Source organism: Panthera onca, chromosome A2 (assembly GCF_046562875.1).
Source record: "Panthera onca isolate mPanOnc1 chromosome A2, mPanOnc1 haplotype 2, whole genome shotgun sequence".
Taxonomy (NCBI): Eukaryota; Metazoa; Chordata; class Mammalia; order Carnivora; family Felidae; genus Panthera; species Panthera onca.
Window position 1 is genome coordinate 63,100,061 of NC_138340.1, and position 17,944 is coordinate 63,118,004.

At 58.2% G+C, this 17,944-nt stretch overlaps 1 protein-coding gene across 1 annotated transcript in view; it reads right to left on the reverse strand.

Moving 5' to 3' along the window:
• The window catches only part of TNS3 (tensin 3), a 217,308-nt gene extending 205,261 nt beyond the window's left edge, over positions 1 to 12,047 (reverse strand). The window contains exon 1 of the mRNA XM_078442617.2: positions 12,020 to 12,047. Within this exon, the coding sequence (XP_078298743.1) occupies positions 12,020 to 12,032 (13 nt within the window). The 5' untranslated portion in view covers positions 12,033 to 12,047. The remainder of the gene's footprint in view (positions 1 to 12,019) is intronic.
• Positions 12,048 to 17,944: the final 5,897 nt, after the last annotated feature.

Below are 17,944 nucleotides of genomic sequence, written 5' to 3' on the forward strand. Positions count from 1 at the left end.
ACATTTTAAAAAGAGCCCCAGACTGGGCCTCCAGTCCCTGGGACACGGGAGGTCACAGTGAACCGGACAGGGGCGCCCCTCTCTGAGGCCAGCCGCACCATCCCCGGGGGCAGGTGCATGGGGGGGGATGTGCTCCGTCCTATCCCTCCTGCCGGCGTGGTGGGTGACTTTGCCCTGTAACCTCTCCTGCTGGTGGACAACCGAAAGAAGAGAAGCAGGGACCCCACAGGGCCTGGGGACACCTCTCAGGGCCCGCTGGGGGGCGGGGGCGGGGGCCAGCCAGGCAGCAGCTGCGCCGGGGGAACACGTCCAGGCAGACACAGCCAGCAAGCCGGTGGACCAGCTGCCCCCACCCCTTCAGTGTGCTGAGGGTCAAGAGCACCAGGTGCTCGGCTGGGGTGCAGTAAACATCAGGTGCCCAAAAGCACTGAGTGAGGGAGGGGACAAGCAGACAAAGGACTGGTGCCCCTCCTGCCCATTTTCAGACACCAGCCTGGGGCCTGTGAAATGACACACGCCACGTCATTCCTTAAGCGGGGGACACAAGAGCACGCTAGGGAAACAGAGCCAGGCAGTGCAGTCACACCATGGCCCTCGAGAGGCCAGCTGCCCACTGAGAGAAGGGCACACGGGCCAGCAGACACCAGGGACCACAGGGCCCGCGAACGAGGCCAGCCTGGTGCTATGTACCCCCCGCCCCCGTCCCTCATCCCAACGGCGAGCTGTGGGCTCCTGCCAGCAAGCATACACACAGCAGATGGAAACAGCTCTCCGAAATTTGGCCAGGTTTGTTAATGTTCATTTGTTTATTCTGAGAAAGGGAGAGTGTGTGCGAGCAGGGGAGAGAGAATCCCAAGCAGGTTCCGTGCCGCCAGCACAGAGCCAGACGCGGGACTCGAACTCACAAACCGTGAGATCATGCTCGACCTGAGCCGAAACCAAGACTCAAATACTTAACCGACTGAGCCACCCAGGTGCCCCGAGGCCAGTTTTTTGTTTTGTTTCGTTTTGTTTCCTTTTGTCTTGTTTTGTTTTATATGTGTTCCGTGCGAAAGAATTTATGAACGTGACCTCGGCAGGCTGGACAGAAAGCCGGTTAAGGAGGACGGGCCACTGCTGTCCCCGCAGGAGTCTGCTGGGTGCCCCGCGTTTTTACCAGAACAAAACCCTCGTTTAAATATTACACAAGAGATTACACATCCTGGTGAGTCTGCATCAATACCGGAATCCATTCTGAGCGTGAGACAAAGGAAATCATTCTTGCCATTTTTTTACAGTGCGGGTTTCAAGGAAACCCCACCACTCGCTCGGTCCAAAAAGAATATTCTTTTGTGCTGCGCGACCAGTAAACTCAGGCCTTGTGTTCGCGGCTCTGGTCGGGGAGCCTGCATGGGTTCCTAGCGGGCATTTACTGGCAACTCTCAATAATATGACAACTTGAAATGTGGCAGTTTTCCAAGGAAATAACAGTGGGTCGGATTCTCAAGTCTGTAAGAGGCCGTGTCAGCGGCCCTCGCCTGAAAGTTAATGGAGCTCACTACAAAGCAAACCTTCCAGAAAAAAGAAAATGGCGACCCTGAAAAAATTACTGAAACCCTGGGGTAACGCGTGAGCACGCCCCTCTCTTCCAGTAAAGAATCAGCTTCTAGAAGGTTTCCCTTGGGGTGTGGAACTGTGTCCTTGGTTTGTGAAGCACGCCGGGCATGCTGCCGATGAGGGGGGGACAGGGCTCCCGGGACCCGGTGACAAAACGTCTTGCCCAAGGGCACAGCGTTAACTCTGTGCAGCTTCCAAAGCTCTTATCTTACAAAATCGAAAGCAGCAGCCTTGGAAGAGCTCAGATGTTAGTGAGAGAGACATGTGAACACAAATGAGCGAGCTGATCCCAGAGGGCGTCAGGAAGGGTACACGGGCTGTGACGGCCAAGGTCCACAGCCCACCTCCTTCCCAGGTGCCTGGCAGGGTACGTAGGGGTCAGAAATGCTTACTTGGGATGGAGTCTTCTGAAAAGGCTGAGAAACTGAAGATGAAAAGGAAGGAAAACGCAGTGTGTCCTCAAGATGACCTCACGCGCATGCTGTCACCAGGGAGCGTCCTTAGGCCGTTCAGCAAGGCTGCGAGAGAAGCTCCGTGGCTGTCCTGGGTCCAGGTCCGCAGGCCGGCTCCCGTTCTGCCCCAGCCCCAGGGTATACAGCCAGCTGCCCCCAGCCAAGGGCCTCCTCTCTGCTCAACACCATCTGGCACCACAGGATGTAGACATGCTGATGTCCTCAGAGCACTCGGGTCTGACACCAGGCGGAACACAGCAGAAACAACAGGTTTAGACCAATGGAAGGCAGGCAGGCAGCCCCAAAGTCAATGGGGGGCAAACAAGAGAGACTGAGGTTGGCCAAAGGCTCCGGCAGCCCCCAGCCCGTTGACCCAAACCATCTTGGCTCGAGACCCAGGAAGCTGAACCCGTCCAGACCCCACAGAACACTCCAGGCTGCAGAGCTGAGCTCAGCCCCTCCAGGTCCTGGCCACATGATTACCCAGAGCACTGGTCACGGAGCCTCGTGGAGCCACGGCCAGCCTGCCTGTGGCCTCAGTGCCCACCATCCTGCCACACGTTGTCAGCTACCGACTGCTGTTCACCCTGCACGTGGTGACCCTGTAAGGAAACCTACATTGGTGGGGCCCTGGCCGCCAGCCCGAGGAGTGGCGCAGGAGACCTGGACGCTGGGGACCGTGGGCACCATGGGGCCCCCCAACTGCACCCACCCGGTGGCCACATCACCATGGTAACAGCAGTCGGGCGATGGCATCTCCAGCAGTAACGGAAACGCTGTGACAGCTAACTATGCTCTCCAAGATGACGCACACCATGGGTATTCCCCTAGAAACAGGGTGGGAAGGGGCGAGGACAAGAGAACTCGACTCTGACGTTGCCCCCAACCTCATCCAAACATCTCATCCGGTCACAATCACAGGCTTGCAGGTGGGCGACCAGAAAGGGCTTTGCGGGGCACCTAGGAGCTGCCAGGGCCATTCCAGAAGTGGGGGTGCACAGGCTTTGGGAAAACAGACCTCGGATGCTCCCAGCGTCCCCCCATGCAGTACCGGACGGGCAGGGCCTCCCAAGGACCAGGCGGCGCATCAGAACTTCCTCGGGGCTCCAGCCCCCGAGCTGCCTGCCCAGAAGAGGGTCAGGACCCCGTGTGCCAGTGCCCTCCTTCCCCGCAACTCCCAACAGCCCCCAGCCGGGAGACCTTACTATCCCCTATGCTGGGAAGTGCCCTCATCAGGGGCCTGTGCGCAGCGCAGCCCGGGATGCAGGCCTGGTCCACACCGGCTGCTCCTGTGGGTTGAAGAGTCTCCCCCCACCTTCAGATGCAGAGGGCCAGGACCCCTCCCCTCTGCAGAGGACCACCTCATCCGGCGCCCCTCCTGTGTGGCTGCCTGCACTTGGGGCAGCCTGCTGCAGCTCCTGGCCACACTAGAGAGCTCCCATGGGCCCCGTCGCAGACTTCGCCCCCACTGGTTAAACAGCGTGGAGACTTGAGGCTTTGACACTTTCCCCAGGTTAGCAAGTGGAACGTTCTGTCCTGTGCCTTCTCATCCCCTCTGCCCTCCTCCACCCCATCCCTCCTCCAGGGCCTCATGCTCCCAAGGCCGCTTCCCCGAGGGCTCCTTCCCCAGAGCCCCCAGGACTCCCCCTCTCTCAGCTTCCCTGCAACTCTGCAACTCTGTGATCCAACTCCAGTCCCCTTTGAAAGAAGGCCCCAGGCCCAGCCTTCAGGGAGCCCTGTGCCTGGCCTCAGAAGAAGCTTCCGTAAGGGGGAAGCCTGTAAGAATGTCTGCCCTTCCGCGTCCCCCAAACCTGACCAATGCCGCCAATACCCACGTTGGAAAAGATGCCGGTGAATCTGGTCCAACTGCAAGGCGGGGGAGATCTAGGGCCTGCTCCTTGGCATCCCTGACTCGAGATCCTACATGCATTCTTGGAAGATAAAAATTAACCAGCGACTACCAGGCTTGGGCCTCTTGCTCTCAAGGCGGCCGATGGCCCCGGCAGATCCTGTGCACAGGTCGGGAGGGTGGCCTGTCCCCAAAGCTCAGCACCTGCAGGGCCCCAGCACCGAGGCCAAACCAAAGCAGCCCCGGGTCCGAAAAGCGGCCGACGGAGCCCTGGGTAATTGCACTCATAGATCATAGACTCTGGCATGCGGTTCCCAGACTGAACTATTTATCCAAATTAAAACCATTCTCCAGAAACAGAATCAGACCCTTTTAATTGAAAATAAAACCAAGCAACTCTGAAGGCTTTTTTTTTTTTTTTTTTTAAATGAAAGACATTCTTCCTGCCTCGTTCCATTAATCACTGAGTTTACACAATCTGTCAAAATAGCTCAGTAAGAAGTCTCCGTCTTCCTTCCCCCGCGGGCCTGGTTTCTACCCTGTGGGCGCCAACTAGGCCCAGCAGTCAGGGCTGCTGGGCAGACACAGAGAGGCTCTAACGAGCACATTGCGATGCGACTGTATATATCAAGGGGACGTCCAAAAGTCTGTGTCCTCTCCTGGGCACATGCCCAGCAGAAAGGAAAGTGGGGGCTAAAAAACAGATACCTGCACGTCCTCGACCACAGCGGCCCTGCTCACAACAACCAAACCCAAGTGACCCTCTCCGAAGGAGAGAATGTGCTCCATCCACACGAGGGAATATTCTTCAGCCTTGAAACGGAAGGACAGTCTAACACCTGCTGCAAGACGAGTGAACCTCGGAGGTCGTGATGCCGAGTGGGAAAAGCCCAAAAAGACAAATTGTGGGGCGTCTGGGGGGCTCAGTCGGTTAAGCGTCCAACTTCGGCTCAGGTCAGGGTCTCAAGGTTCGTGGATTCAAGCCCCATGTCGGACTCTGTGCTGACAGCTCAGAGCCTGGAGCTTGCTTCGGACTTTAAAAAAAAAAAAAAAAGACAAATCGTGTGTGACCTCACTTGAACAAGGTCCCTGGAGGACTCATTCACAGAGAGAGAATGTAGGGGGGATAGAGCGGGGGGCTGGGGGAGGGGGTGGGGAGTTAGTGCTTCATGGGGACAGGGCTTCTCCAGAGGGAAACGGATCTGGGGATGGACAGCATGAATGTGCTCAACGCCGCTGAACTGTGCGCTTGAACTTTTCAAGTTAACGCGGAAAATGTTATGATTTATGTATTTTACCACGATACCAAAAAGAAGTTTGTGTTCTGACCTCGGTCAGGCTGGCAAGTCCTTCCGCGGACATGACGGGCCAGGATCTTGCTCAACAGCCCCCGTGCAGGGATGATGCATGCAGGTGGTGCATGCAAAGGACACACGGCCCTCACGTCCGCTACGACACATCCCTCTCCTGGGGCACTGTCACCGATGGCCGTGCGTGTGCAGAGGTGGTTACAGGGGGCAGGGGGGCAGGCGAGGGATGCATTTACTGCCTTGTTGGTGCTAAAACTGCACGTGATCTCAGCGAGGTAAAGTCCAGAAGCACAGCCCTCCAGAACACTGCCTCTGGGCCAGTGCTTACAGAAAGACAGCTCTCCAAGTCGACAGCCAGCACGTATTGCGTGACAATTATTTTGTAGAAAGAGTCCGAAATCAATTTAAGAAGCTAAGACATCCACTACCTGGGAAGCTTCTCTGACTGGGGAACAATGTTGGTGACAACTGTCCCCTCCCCTCCTGGCCCAGGACAAGGGGAAATGCCTGCCCAACCGGCTGAGGGCATAGATAGGCCCCTTCCTTCCCTCACTGCCCAACCCCACCCCCAACCCCAGGGGACTTCAGATCCCATCCTCAGATCACCAGGACAAACGAGTCCCACCACTTCCTCCAAGGATCACACTGCTGGCCCCCGTGGGGGATCAGATAGCGCCTCCAAGAATGCGGAAGTGGTATTCCAGCAAGAGACCCCGGAGCTATGGAAATTCAGCAGTGGCCCTGGGCCACAAGCAGGGAGGAAACCCCAACCCAAGTCCGAGAGGCAACCCCAAAGTCACACAAAACACCACCACAGGGCTTGCTCGTGCTGGTGTGAGTCCCCTGGAGGGCACCGAGGCCCCAGGCTGCAGGTGGGGAGCCCCAAGGACACTCCCCACGACAAAGGGCGGCTTTACCCCAAGTCTGTGGCCACCAGAACCCACTCTTTCCTCCCAGCAGGCTGCCCGAGCCATGCCTTTGATCTGCGTCCAAAATCCCCAGTAGGGAGGGAGTGAGGCTCAGGAAGCCCCTGGGAGGTGATGAATTAGGAGGGAGGAAGGCCAGGACCCAGTCAATGGAGCCCTTTTGTTCCCCCAGCCAGCTCCAGCCCGGCTCCAGGAGGAATGCGCACAGAACGCAGACGCCCAGCTAATGGCCCAGCCTGGCCCCAGGGCGCCTCGCCGGCCAGATGTGGGCCTGCCCACGCTTCTCCTGCGGCTCACGATGAGTGACAGGCAGCACCCTGCAGCTGTGTGCCGGGAACCGGAGAAGGGTCCCCACTCCAGGCCCGTCCTGCCTACAGCAGAGCCGCCAGAGGCCGGCAAGGCCTTCCGGGACACTTGCCTTCTCTGTAGGCTGCAGCTAGTTCTTGGGCCTTCTGAACCTCGGGGGGGTGGTTTCCCTGCTCACAGCCGCTCTCAGAAAGTCTACGCTCAGGGCACACCCTGCGGTGGCCTCTGAGCACAGTGCCAGCTGCCTGGAGCCTCAGCCTCCTGGACGGGGCCCACAGCCACAGCCCGGCCCCGGGAGCGTGAGCGGTTCGCCACTCGGGAAGCTGGAACGGGGGCCCACAGATGACTCCTAAAGCTGAAGAACAAAGCTGGGACTGCCAAGGGTGCAGTGAGCGCTCTCTGGTCTCCCCAGGAGAGGAAGAGGAAGGCGGGAGCCCCCACGCGCCACAATGAGCACTGACGGAGGAAGGAAGAGAAGCAGAAAGCGACAACAGGCTCCCTGTCCGAGGAAGCAGCTGGGGCAGGAGCCCCGCCAGCTGCGGACACCTCGCCAGCCCCTCGCGGGGACCCATGGAGACCCCTGGTCTTGGGAACAAGTCCCAAGATTGCAGATGGACCTGGGTTCCAATCCGGGACACCCCCCCCCCCCCCGCCCCCAGCACCACACCAAGGCACGCACTCAGAGGCTCTGCCCACCCCCCACCCGCCCATCACTAAGGCAGGACAGACTGTCCCCATCAGACCAGGGTTCCAACCAGCCCCAGGTCTTGAGAGCTCTGGAAAGCGGAGACAAAAACCACGCCTTGCGAGGAGGGTGGGGGAAGATCAGGTCCTGTGTCGGTGAGGACAGCTAAGCTGTCAAAAAGGTGCTACTGCAAGGCCATTAGCTGAGCACAGAGGCCCTGTCCAGCCCAGGGATGAGGGACAGACGCATCGGAAAGACTTCTCTCCCAGAGCTGGTGGCTCCAAGTTGCCTGATCAGGAATGCCCCACCGGAGGGAATTTTCCTGATTACCGACCAAGACTCCTTAAACTCACATTTTTCATCAAATTAGCCCATTTGGGACAATATATATTAATACTAGATCACTGCCTTCTTTTTTAAAAAAAATTAACATAATTTTTAAAACGCGCAGGGGTTATTGCTGATGACACGGGCAGGGGGCAGTGACACAGGGGGGGCACTCTGACTGCTCCTAAGGGCTCCCCCAACCCGTGGTGGTCATCCTTGCCCTCGCAGGCCTCCCCCGCTCCAATTCAGCGGCTCCCCAGGGGGATTCTGGGACACCCGGCAGGGCTGTACCAAATCCAGGCACAGCAGATACCCAGATGTCCCTGAATGCACAGACTCGTGGATGTGACAGAGCACCCCTGACCCACACTGCCCCATGGACATTCACCAAACACTGTGCAGACAGGCAGAAGGCAACAGGAAGTTCTAGAAACCAGGAGATTCTGGTTTCCTGCCCTTCTAGGAAAGGGACAGTCGTGGAGAGATAACTGTGTCTACCCTGAGCCCACTCCAGCTGTGGAACCACCCCGCCCGCTGTCCACAGGGCTCAGCCCATGAGAACAGACTCACAACATTCACTGAAGCCAGCAGAAGTCACGTTCAACGGCACTTTGATGGAAGCGATTCTGAATGTCTAGGTGTTTTAAAAGCAGCAGCAGAATGGTGTTCGATACCAGCTCCACATGGGCACCCCCAGAAAGGCGCCCCCCTGCATGCACCCCACCCCCCGCTGGGCAGCAAGGGTTCCAGCAGCTAGAACAGTGCGCAGGACCCAGACAGTGACAGTGACCAGTGACGGCTTCCTACACCCAAACAGTAGCTCTGACTTAACCAAACACCTACTGAACTAACCAACTAACCAGGAGTCCTTTTTCGGGATCGACAGAGGTGACTACAGGGGCCTCCAGGTGCACGGGGCACACATCACCCCGTGCTTACGGAGTTCTACCAGAAAGGGCCTGTATCTTCCAGACCCCAGCCCAGCTCCTGGGGGCAGAACCAGACCCCGCCGGAGGCCCAGCCCGGAAACAGAGCCTCTCCCAGAGAAAGTCATGGCTGGGAGGCACCCTAGGGGAGCCTCCCACTCAGAGAGCAGCGGCCCCACAACAGTAACACTGCTGGCTAAGGCTGGCGGGTTCTCCAGCAAGAACGCCCTGCACCTCTCCACCCCACAGGAGCTGGGGGGGGGGGGGGGGGAGGGGAGGCGAGGGGAGAGTGCTGGGAGGGAACAGAAAGCTTTCTCCCCACACGGGGGTGGTTTATGCCAGGCTGGTCCTAGACAAGGAGCCTGAGCGCCAGGGCACCAGCCAGAGCTTTGATGGGATCCCTGTTTGTCAATTTACTCATCTGTAAAATGGGCCAGCCAGCAGTGGGTCAGAAACCTTCCCCACTAGGCCCCTCCCCTCACTTTTCTTGCCTTTTAGCCTTCTTCCCAGGCCTTTTTTCCCCCCCTAAATCCCCATCAGCAACATCCCCTGCAGGACCATAATATTTGACCCCGTGACCTTCACCTCCCACAGGCACATTTGCAAGTTGCTCCTTTTGAAACCATTAGGTGCCAAACCTACACTTTGTAAAAGCTGGTCAATTTGCATCGAGGAGCACCCGGTTCCCAGCAGCTACTACTTTTCCCACCTTCTCAGTGCTTTGCAAAGCAAGAACTCAGCTGCTGCCACAGCTTACAGTTTGCACCTCAGCTGAGGAACCTGCTGTCAGAACCTGCATCCAACAGCAGGGGCGAGGACAGGGCCCTGCAAACCTCCATCCTGGCTGGAGCCCTGCGCCACACCACATTTCATCAACATGAACAAGATGCTCGGCCTTTCTCTGCCTCCGTTTGTGCACCTGTAAAATGGGGCAACAACCCCAGTCCCATCTGAGGAAGGCCACTGGGATGAAATGCAATAAAGGCATGAGGAGCATTTAGCACAAGCAAATGCTAAGTACCTGCTGTTACTATGTGATTACTTTGCCTCAGAGGTCACTATTCCTTGGCAATATTGCAAAGTAAGATACTATTACTTTGTCTTTGAGGTCAGGAGTCTGGCCTCCAGCCAGGTCCCAGGCAGCTCCCTGTGCACAAAGGTCCCCTCATGCTCCGGGACTGGCCTCATTCCCTCCACCCTCCAGCTGCACAGACTCGCCAGCCCCTCCCAGGCTCCTCCAGGCCTCTCCACAGAAACGCCTTTCTTAATACTTGTTGATTGATTTGCAAATATAACCTCCCAGGCCCCAGAGAGGAGAGAATCCAATCTCTTTCAAAGGGCAGAGAACTAACTACAGCACTTCAAAGACGGCAACAGGCAGACCAAACACACCAAAATGTCAAACCCGCTGGTTCCGAAACGCTTTGCAACTTTAATGCAATGAAAACTTTAATGAAATGAAAACTTTTACCCGATTTTCAGTGCATTTTTAGTCTTTGAGGATCACGTTCATGAAAACCTCCAGAAGGTCAAAGTGTGTGGAGGACTGGAGCCCCCTCAGGGTCGGGGGACTTCTGAACAGGCAGTGACCGCCCTCGACAGTGCGCCCTGCTGGCCCCACTTCCCCGGGCGCTTTTATTAATCGCGGTGGAGAAGGGGGTCGCCCTCTGGCAGCTCCGGAGTCCCTTCCCGCCACACCACAGATTTTCACATCCCTTCAAGCAAAGACCCCAGCGCCCCGGTCGGGCCGCGGCGCCCACCCCGAACGCAGCCCCCCGCGGGCGCCCCGCGCGCCCCGACGCTCCCCCCTGCCGCTTGTCAGCGACTGCGCCGGCCGGCCGGGGGGCACGTGCCACAGGTGGCGCCGGCCCCGAGAGGCCCCCGCCCCGGGCGCCCCCCGCGAGGCTCCTGCGCCTTCAGAAGTCAGGAGGGAGCGCCCGGGGACCCCCGCCCCCGGCTCCCGCCCACTTCGGGGACCGGGACAGGGCCCCGGCGCGGCTCTAAGCCCTGCGGTCTCGGGACTCATCCCCGAAAGCGAAGTCCGCCGCGCAGCGCCGCCCCGGCCGCGCCCCCGGACCCCAGATCCTCGCCTCCGACCCCGCGCTGCGTCCCCGAGCCCCTCCCCGCGCCCGGCGCGCAATCGCGGCCGCCGGCCCGACACAAAGAGGGCGGCGGCGCGGCCCGGTACCTGGGCGAGCGGCGGGTCCCGCGGGGCGATGGCCGCAGCAGGCCGGGCGCCGAGCAGCGCGGCGGCAGCGCGGGCGGGCCGTCCTCCTGGCTCGCGGCCGCGCCCGCCGCAGGGCCCCCTCGAGGCGGCGCGGGCAATCGCCACCGCCGCGCCCGGCCGCCGGTCACCTGGCCCCGTGCGCCTCCGCGGGACCGCGAGACGGTGAACCCACCTGGGGGCCCCTGCTCCGAGTGTCCGCGGGCTGCGGGTGGGGCGCGAAGGGCTCCTGGGGTCCGGATCCCTGCAAAACTGGCTCGTTCGTTCACTCCTGCATTCACTCATTCATTCAGCCACGCACGCGTGCATCCGGCGCTAGGATTACGCGCTCTCGGGAACCTAGACCTCCCTGCCCGCCTGCAGCTTACAATCTAGTAGGGTCGTGCAGACGCAAAACCGCACAGCCACGACAGGCAAAGCACAAGATGCTTAACAAGTCCCTGGAAGGTCAGGCCAGTGGAGGGAGGGGTCAGGGAAGACTTCAAAAGTCACATGACTTCTTAAAATGAGCCTGGAGAAAGGAGCAGGATTTAGGCTGGCCAGGAGCATTCTGGAAGAGCTGTCAGGGGAAGAGGGGTGCTCAGGGGAGGAAAGGCAGAGAGATGCCAGCATCCCCCAGACCCACATATCCCCTCAGTCAGCCTCTCGGTCTTGGTTTCCCACTAGTGAAATCCGGGAAGTGGGCAGCAACCTCCAAAGATCCCCTTGGAAAACGTACACCCTTTGGCAGAATTAGAAGCGCTGTACTTTGGGGCGCCTGGGGGCTCAGCTGGTTGAACATTCAACTCTTGATTTCCCCTGGGGTCATGACCTTGCAGTTTGTGAGATTCAGCCCCACCTGGGGCATAGGGATTCTACTAGGATCCCACCAGGAGAGGGCTGGGCTCGCCTTGAGGTGCAGTTACCAGGAGCGTCCCCTCATCAGGGGCCCAGCGCCTCTTCGCAAGTGCATTGCTCTACGGGGTAGCATTATTTCTCAAGATGTCAAAAGCACATAACTCATTCTCAGACTGAGCTGGGCATTCTTTCTCTGGGGTAAATGCTTCCTGAGCATTGAACCCCAGGCCTCAGGAATAGGACAGACATTTTTCCTGCCCTCTAGGAGACCCCAGCCCCAGGGCTGACAGGAGGGAGAGGGGGGACCCGAAATGGAGCCTCAGGGGAGGAGTCCACAGCCAGCTGACCCCTAAATGGGGCTGAGGCTGGTATTAACTATCTTCTTTTTACCCATAGGGAAACAAGATGAAATCCTAGATAATTTGTCCAAGGTCCCCCAGCTGCTCAGCAACAGAATATGAGAAAGATCCGGAACCATCAGGACAATAAGCTACGCTTACCCCTTTCGGAGCTGCCCGGCTTGCCCCCCCCCCCCCAACATTCGCACCAACTGGCTCTTTGCTTGAACATCCCAAGCCTACCAGGTCTATCCATCTTGCATGTCAGAATCTGTCACGATGTCCAGGTCCCTAAGTGAACTCGAACTTCATAAGGTATCAGGATGTCCACTTGCCAGAACAAGGCCAGATACGCTCACGGCTGGGAAGCTGGGTGTCTTCATCCCTACCAGGCAGCCTCTTCTAGAATTTCTGTCCTCAAATTGCTCTCCCTCAAAGTCCCACCCGCCCCACTGCCTCTTGCCAGCTGGCCAGCCGCACCACCTCCTTATTTCTGGGGCTGTGGGGACTTGGAGGCCTATTGAGACAGTGTCTGTCCTCATTCACCCCCCTCAGAGCCCTAAGAAGGGAGGAGGCGACCTGCACCTGGTGTTCTCGAATATTCTGCCTGCCAGAGTCCGTGCCACTGGCTCCCTGATTCAACAAAGTGCAGGTGGCCACACCTGCAGGGTGCTTTCTCAGGTCCGAGGCCGCCCACCTTCACTGCCCACAACTTTGAGTTTCCAAGAACTTCAACAAAGAGTGGGACAGCCACAATTATCTGAAAAAGGGACACGCATTTTTTCCATCCTTACCCATCCAAAAATATCTCAATCTGAAAGCAAAAGTCTCAAACCAGTTTAGCTAAGGGAAAAACGGCTTCTCACCAAGAGCTGCCAGTCCTTTCCCAGCACAGCAGACAGGGCAGGGGGGAGTCCGGGCGAGGGCTCTGCCGAGTCTCTAGCACCCTGAGCCCCTCTGTGCTGCCTCACTCTTGTTCCCACTGGAGTCCAGAAAGAACTTTCTGGAAGCTTGTCATTGCTATGGAGATGGTCTTGGCCGTGGCCAAAGTCTGATAATTTAGTATCCCTGGGTCAAAGGAAGCATGTGGCCAAGGACTTGGATAATTTTCTCACTTTCTTGCGCTGAAAATGAGCATTTTCCAGAGAGCCAGTTGGAAGGGGCAGCAGAAAACAGGACGAAGTTCACGGTGCTGTAGAAACCATGAGGCCAGAGCTTGGCCCCAAGCCCGCGTGGCACATGTCGGTAGCGTGCTCCTTGAGAGATCTCTGGGATACGGTATCCTCTCCCCAAACACACAACCCAGCACCTGGCCTCTTCTGATTCCCAGAGCTTTCCCCAAACCCGCGGGACCTTGGTTCCCTCTCCACCACAGTGCGCGCACACACCCTCTTCTGTGGCCGTACCCCTGTGGCCCAGTGCCTGTGCGGTTGCGGGGGCTGCGGGTGTGGGTTCTGAGACAGAGACGAGCAGGGTCATCCCCCCAGAGATGAGAGGGTGGGGAGGCAGCAGGTGTGGTGCTGCAGGAGGCGTCCTAGGACACATGGGTCGGTCTTGGGGGTGGGCCACCCTGGGAAGGTGGACCCCCGCAGAAAGACACTCTTTGCAGAGGAGGCCGACCCCAAAGGAGGCTGAGGCCGAGGGCTGGCCCCCAGAGCCTGGCCGGGGCCAGGGCTCATCGAAAGGAACCAGCTGGTTATTGCAGGCCCCTTGCGGGTCCCACTGGGCTGGCGCCCTCTCCAGAATGACTGGCCGGCTCTTGGGGCTCCGGCCATGCTCAGAACTGTTGGGGGGCGGGGGGAGACCTGCCCCAGCCCCGCGAGCAGCCTGCAGACCGAACCCAGCAGGGCCCCATCCTACAGGTACTTAGAGCGGGAGCCCAGGAGACCCAAAGCCAGGAGTGTGAGGACAAACATGACAACGGTCAAGCAGAAGGGAAGATGCCACTGGGCAGACCCCACTGGGGCTTCTGGTGCCTGCTGTCGAGGCCCCCAGCTGCCGGGTTTTCTGTTCCTGCAGCTAGGTGCCTTCCTAACCGGATCAAGATACACGGACCCACCTGCCGGTGCTTCCCAGGACTTCTGAGCCATGGGGAGGTCCCTGGCCACCCGAAGGGGGAGCTGCTTGGAGAGTCTGGACTCTGCCTCCTGCCCCACCCCACCTCCCTTCATCCCGTGGTCCTGCGTGGCAGGGGCTGAGCCCCAAAGCCCCAGCAGTGAGGAGCTCACACGTCTAGCCAGCTAGGGGCTCCGGTCCAGAAGGAGAGCCCCAGTGGTCATTGGCGCTCCTGCTGCCTTCTCCCCAATAGGTCTTTTCTCCCCGATGCTGCACTGGGTGCATGGGCCACAGAGAGTCTCCAGCGAGGGTTCATGTTGAAGAAATGGGAGATTCTGGAAGAATGGACAAATCCAGGGAGAGGTCTGGAAAGTCGGGGAGCGCTAAGTGACTGACGTTTAGTCCAGTGTCCCGAAGGGGTGAAACACACTGTACATACCTGCGAGAACATCTGATCCCACCCTCCAAATGCAGAAGAGGGTCGCAAAGGTGCTTTGGTCCCATCTCAGGGTCAAGAGAGCTGAGTTCCGGGTTGTCCGGTGATCACCCGAGGTCGCACCCAAGTCAGCAGCGTTTTCTCTGGCTTCCTTTGAAATGAACTTGATCCTTTATTCAAAACACCACTGGATGGGTGCCTGAGTGGCTCGGTCGGTTGAGCGTCCGTCCAACTCGTGATTTCGGTTGGGGTCGTCATCTCGAGGTTTGTGAATTTGAGACCCACGACTGTGCCGTCAGAGCAGAGCCTGCTTGACATTCTCTCTCTCTCTCTCTCTCTCTCTCTCTCTCTGTGCCCCTCCCCCCACTTGTGCTTGATCTCTCTCTCAAAATAAATAAATAAACTTTAAAAAATAAATAAATAAACAAATAAATAAAATAAAATGCCGCTGGAGAAGACTGGGAAGGAGTGACCCCAGGGCCAAGAGGCACCCCTAGCTCCCGGGCCCCGGTTCTAACCCCTCTCCCCACTAAGAGGAGCGGGGGCTCTGGGAGAGGTGGCTGGTTCTAGGGCAGGGCAGTGAGCTGAGCCTGGGGCACCTCGTGGTGCCAGAGAGCGAGGCTGTGCTCACAGCCTAACAGGATGGAGGCAGCCAAAAGGACACGGCCTCCAAGTCTGATGAGCTCTCTCATGGTGGTCAAACCTAGAGCAATGTGGACCACAAAATAAATACAGTTTTGGGTTGTAATTCAAAATATACATGCCAATACCCAGGTGTCCATACACATTGACTGACTGATCGATCGATTGAATGTATGCTGAGTGACAGAGAACAGGCAAAATTCCCTGGCAGAATTCCAAACAATCTATGTGTGTAGCTCCCCTCCAGGAGACAGGGAGATGGCGCCTCATCCCCACGCGAGTGTGGCTGCTTTGGTGACCTCCTTCCTCTGAGAGAGCAGGGGTCGGAGGCCTGGGAGCAAGTGAGGCGGGCAAACTGGACAGCCGTGACCTCAGCCCGGCGATCGGGGTGCACGGTGACGGTGGCTCCCATGTGAGCTGGTGGCACTAGGGCCCTGCCTCTGTGCTTCCTCCCAGCTCACCCTGAACCCCAGCCTCAGGAGGAGAAGCTGGCCCGTCCCAGCTGAGGGTCAGTCCAGAAAACACCCTACCAGTCTCGTCAAAACTCCCAAGGTCGTCAGAAACAAAGTCGGAGAACTGCCTGGCCAGAAGGATCCCTGGACGGGGTCCTGGGACAGAGAAAGGACAGCGGGGTCCAACGAATGAACTCCAAATACGTGTGGGCTTTGGGAGAGAGTGAGGTCCCAGCCCTGGTGTCTTAGCTGTGCCAAGGTGACACTGTAATGCAAGGTACCCATCAGAGAACAGTGACGGAGGGGGGAGGGGGAGGGGGGAGGGTCTATCCGGGGACTCTGCCCTGTCCTTGTTCTCAAATAACAAGCTTATTTTCAAAAGTGCCAAGGGACCTGTAAGGAGAAACGCCTTCCTTATAGATGTGAGCACAGCCATGCTTCCCTGGCTGCAGATGTTCTGCAGATCCCGCCCCCCCCATGTCCCCTCCCCCCGTGCCCCCAAGTGCCAGATGTCCTGCAGACCACCCCTCCACACCCTGGAGCGAGCAGACACCCCCCCCCAAACTTCCTGTGAACCTTTGGCCACAAAGAAACCTGCTTTCCTTGCTTGGGGAGCTTGCCCAAACCCGCACTTGTGGACATTTGGCGCTCTTTCCCTCAATCTCCCCAGCACATCTGCACCCTTAACTTTTTTTTTCTTTTTGAGTGAAATACTAGATTTATTCTGAGAGACAAAATGTACTGGTTGAAGCATCTGTGCAATACTTCTTCTGATTCTGTGCCTGGGACAAATGGCCACACGGTCACCGGCATCTCTCACCTGAGCACGGACAGTGGGCACTGCTTTGGGACATACACTGCGAAGAAAGCCGTACACGGGTCCGTTGCTAAACCATACGTGTCCCGTGTCCCTGCTTCAGATGACACGAATATTTCCTGAAACTTCAGAACACCAATCACACCTGACTTTCAACCTGCTGACGTAAAGGGAACTACAAAAGGTAGTACCTCCGTCTTCCTTTATTCCGTGTATCAGAGTGAGGAATGCTCTAGATTCCTGAAAGTGGTAACAATCCCTGACGATCTAATTGCTTTCTGCATGATCAGCACAGATTCCAACATCACCATGGGGGAAGCCTGTTTCAAGACAAGCCGTGATTCCTGCACAGAGCTGAGGTCCAGGCCCCCAGAAGACCAGAGAGTCTCCCCTGCAGAGCCTGGGAGGGGGAGGGCTGACCGTGGGCAGCTGCAGGAGTCCGGAGCCTCTGGCCATTGTCCCGACCAAGCCTGGGACAGCGGAGAGCAGAGGCCTGCTGAGGTCAGCTCTCCAATGTGAATGACAAGCCGAGGGCCAGACTGAGCTCGGATCTCCTGATCCAGTTGGACCAGCGGGACAGCAATACGTCCCCACCAAATATCACAGGAATGAGGCTATCTGGGGCAGGGGCCTGGGGAGGTGACATGGAGGGCCCTTCCCTCTAGACCCACAGACACATCCCCATGCGCACAGCCCCACCTGCAGGGCCCGAGACACAATCACTTCCGGTGGGAGAGAGAGAGAGAGAGAGAGAGAGAGAGAGAGAGACCTTCAGTGGGGAAGCCCCTCTCACTAAGCCCCTCCCTCTGGAGCCTGGGGGGAGGGGAGGGGCGTGGGGGAAAGCAGGGCAGGCCTGTCTTCCTGGAAACCGGTCTGCAGTCCCAGGCCCGACACTTCAGATGGGAGCTAAGACAGAGAAAGGGGGTCTGCCAAGACAGGATAGAGGGAGGCTGGGTCTCTGCAGCCACACAGAGAGAGCCCCCAGCCGCCAATGCCACGCGCACCGACATAGACGAGCCCCGGAGGGGAGCCCCAGGGCTCTGCGTGTGACAGCAGCATGGGAACGGCGGGCGGGGGCTACCCTGTGGGACCTCGATGGGCACCTCCCCGTGTGGTGTGGCCTTCATGGCATTCTCAGTCACCTGCCACTCATGAGGCCGCTGTGCTGAACTGGGATCCCCCAAAATTCACGTGTGGGAGTTCTAACTCCCGGGATCATGGAATATGACTGTACTTGGAGATGGGGTCTTTAAAGAGGTGACTGATGTGAAATGAGGTCACTAGCGTGAGCCGGAATCCAGTGTAACCGGCGTCCTTATAGGAAGTGGGGATCGGGACATACGGGCAGGGGGAACGACCATATGAGGACACAGGGGAGGAGACAGCCGCGTGCACGCCCAGGAGCACAGCCTCTGGAGGGACTGGCCCACTGATGCTCGGGTCTCCGACTTCCAGCCCCAGAAGGCAAGAGACTGCCTTCTCTCCTTCCTCAGAAGGTGTTTGACCTGCCAGCCAGCTGGTACTTCTCCAGGAGCCTGAGCGGAGTAAGAAGACCCGAGGTCACTGGCTTGCTCGCTCACTCACCCACCCAGCAAGGTTCACCGGACCTACTGTGCGCCAGGCACGTGGCACTTAGAGGCTGTAACATCCATCCAACACACCTTCAAAATGGCACGTGCTCAGGCAGCCGTGCTCATTCCCAGGCCCTAAGGGTGTGTTCACCGAGCAAACCAGTACTGAGCCCTCGCCGGTGGCAGCCGCTGGGC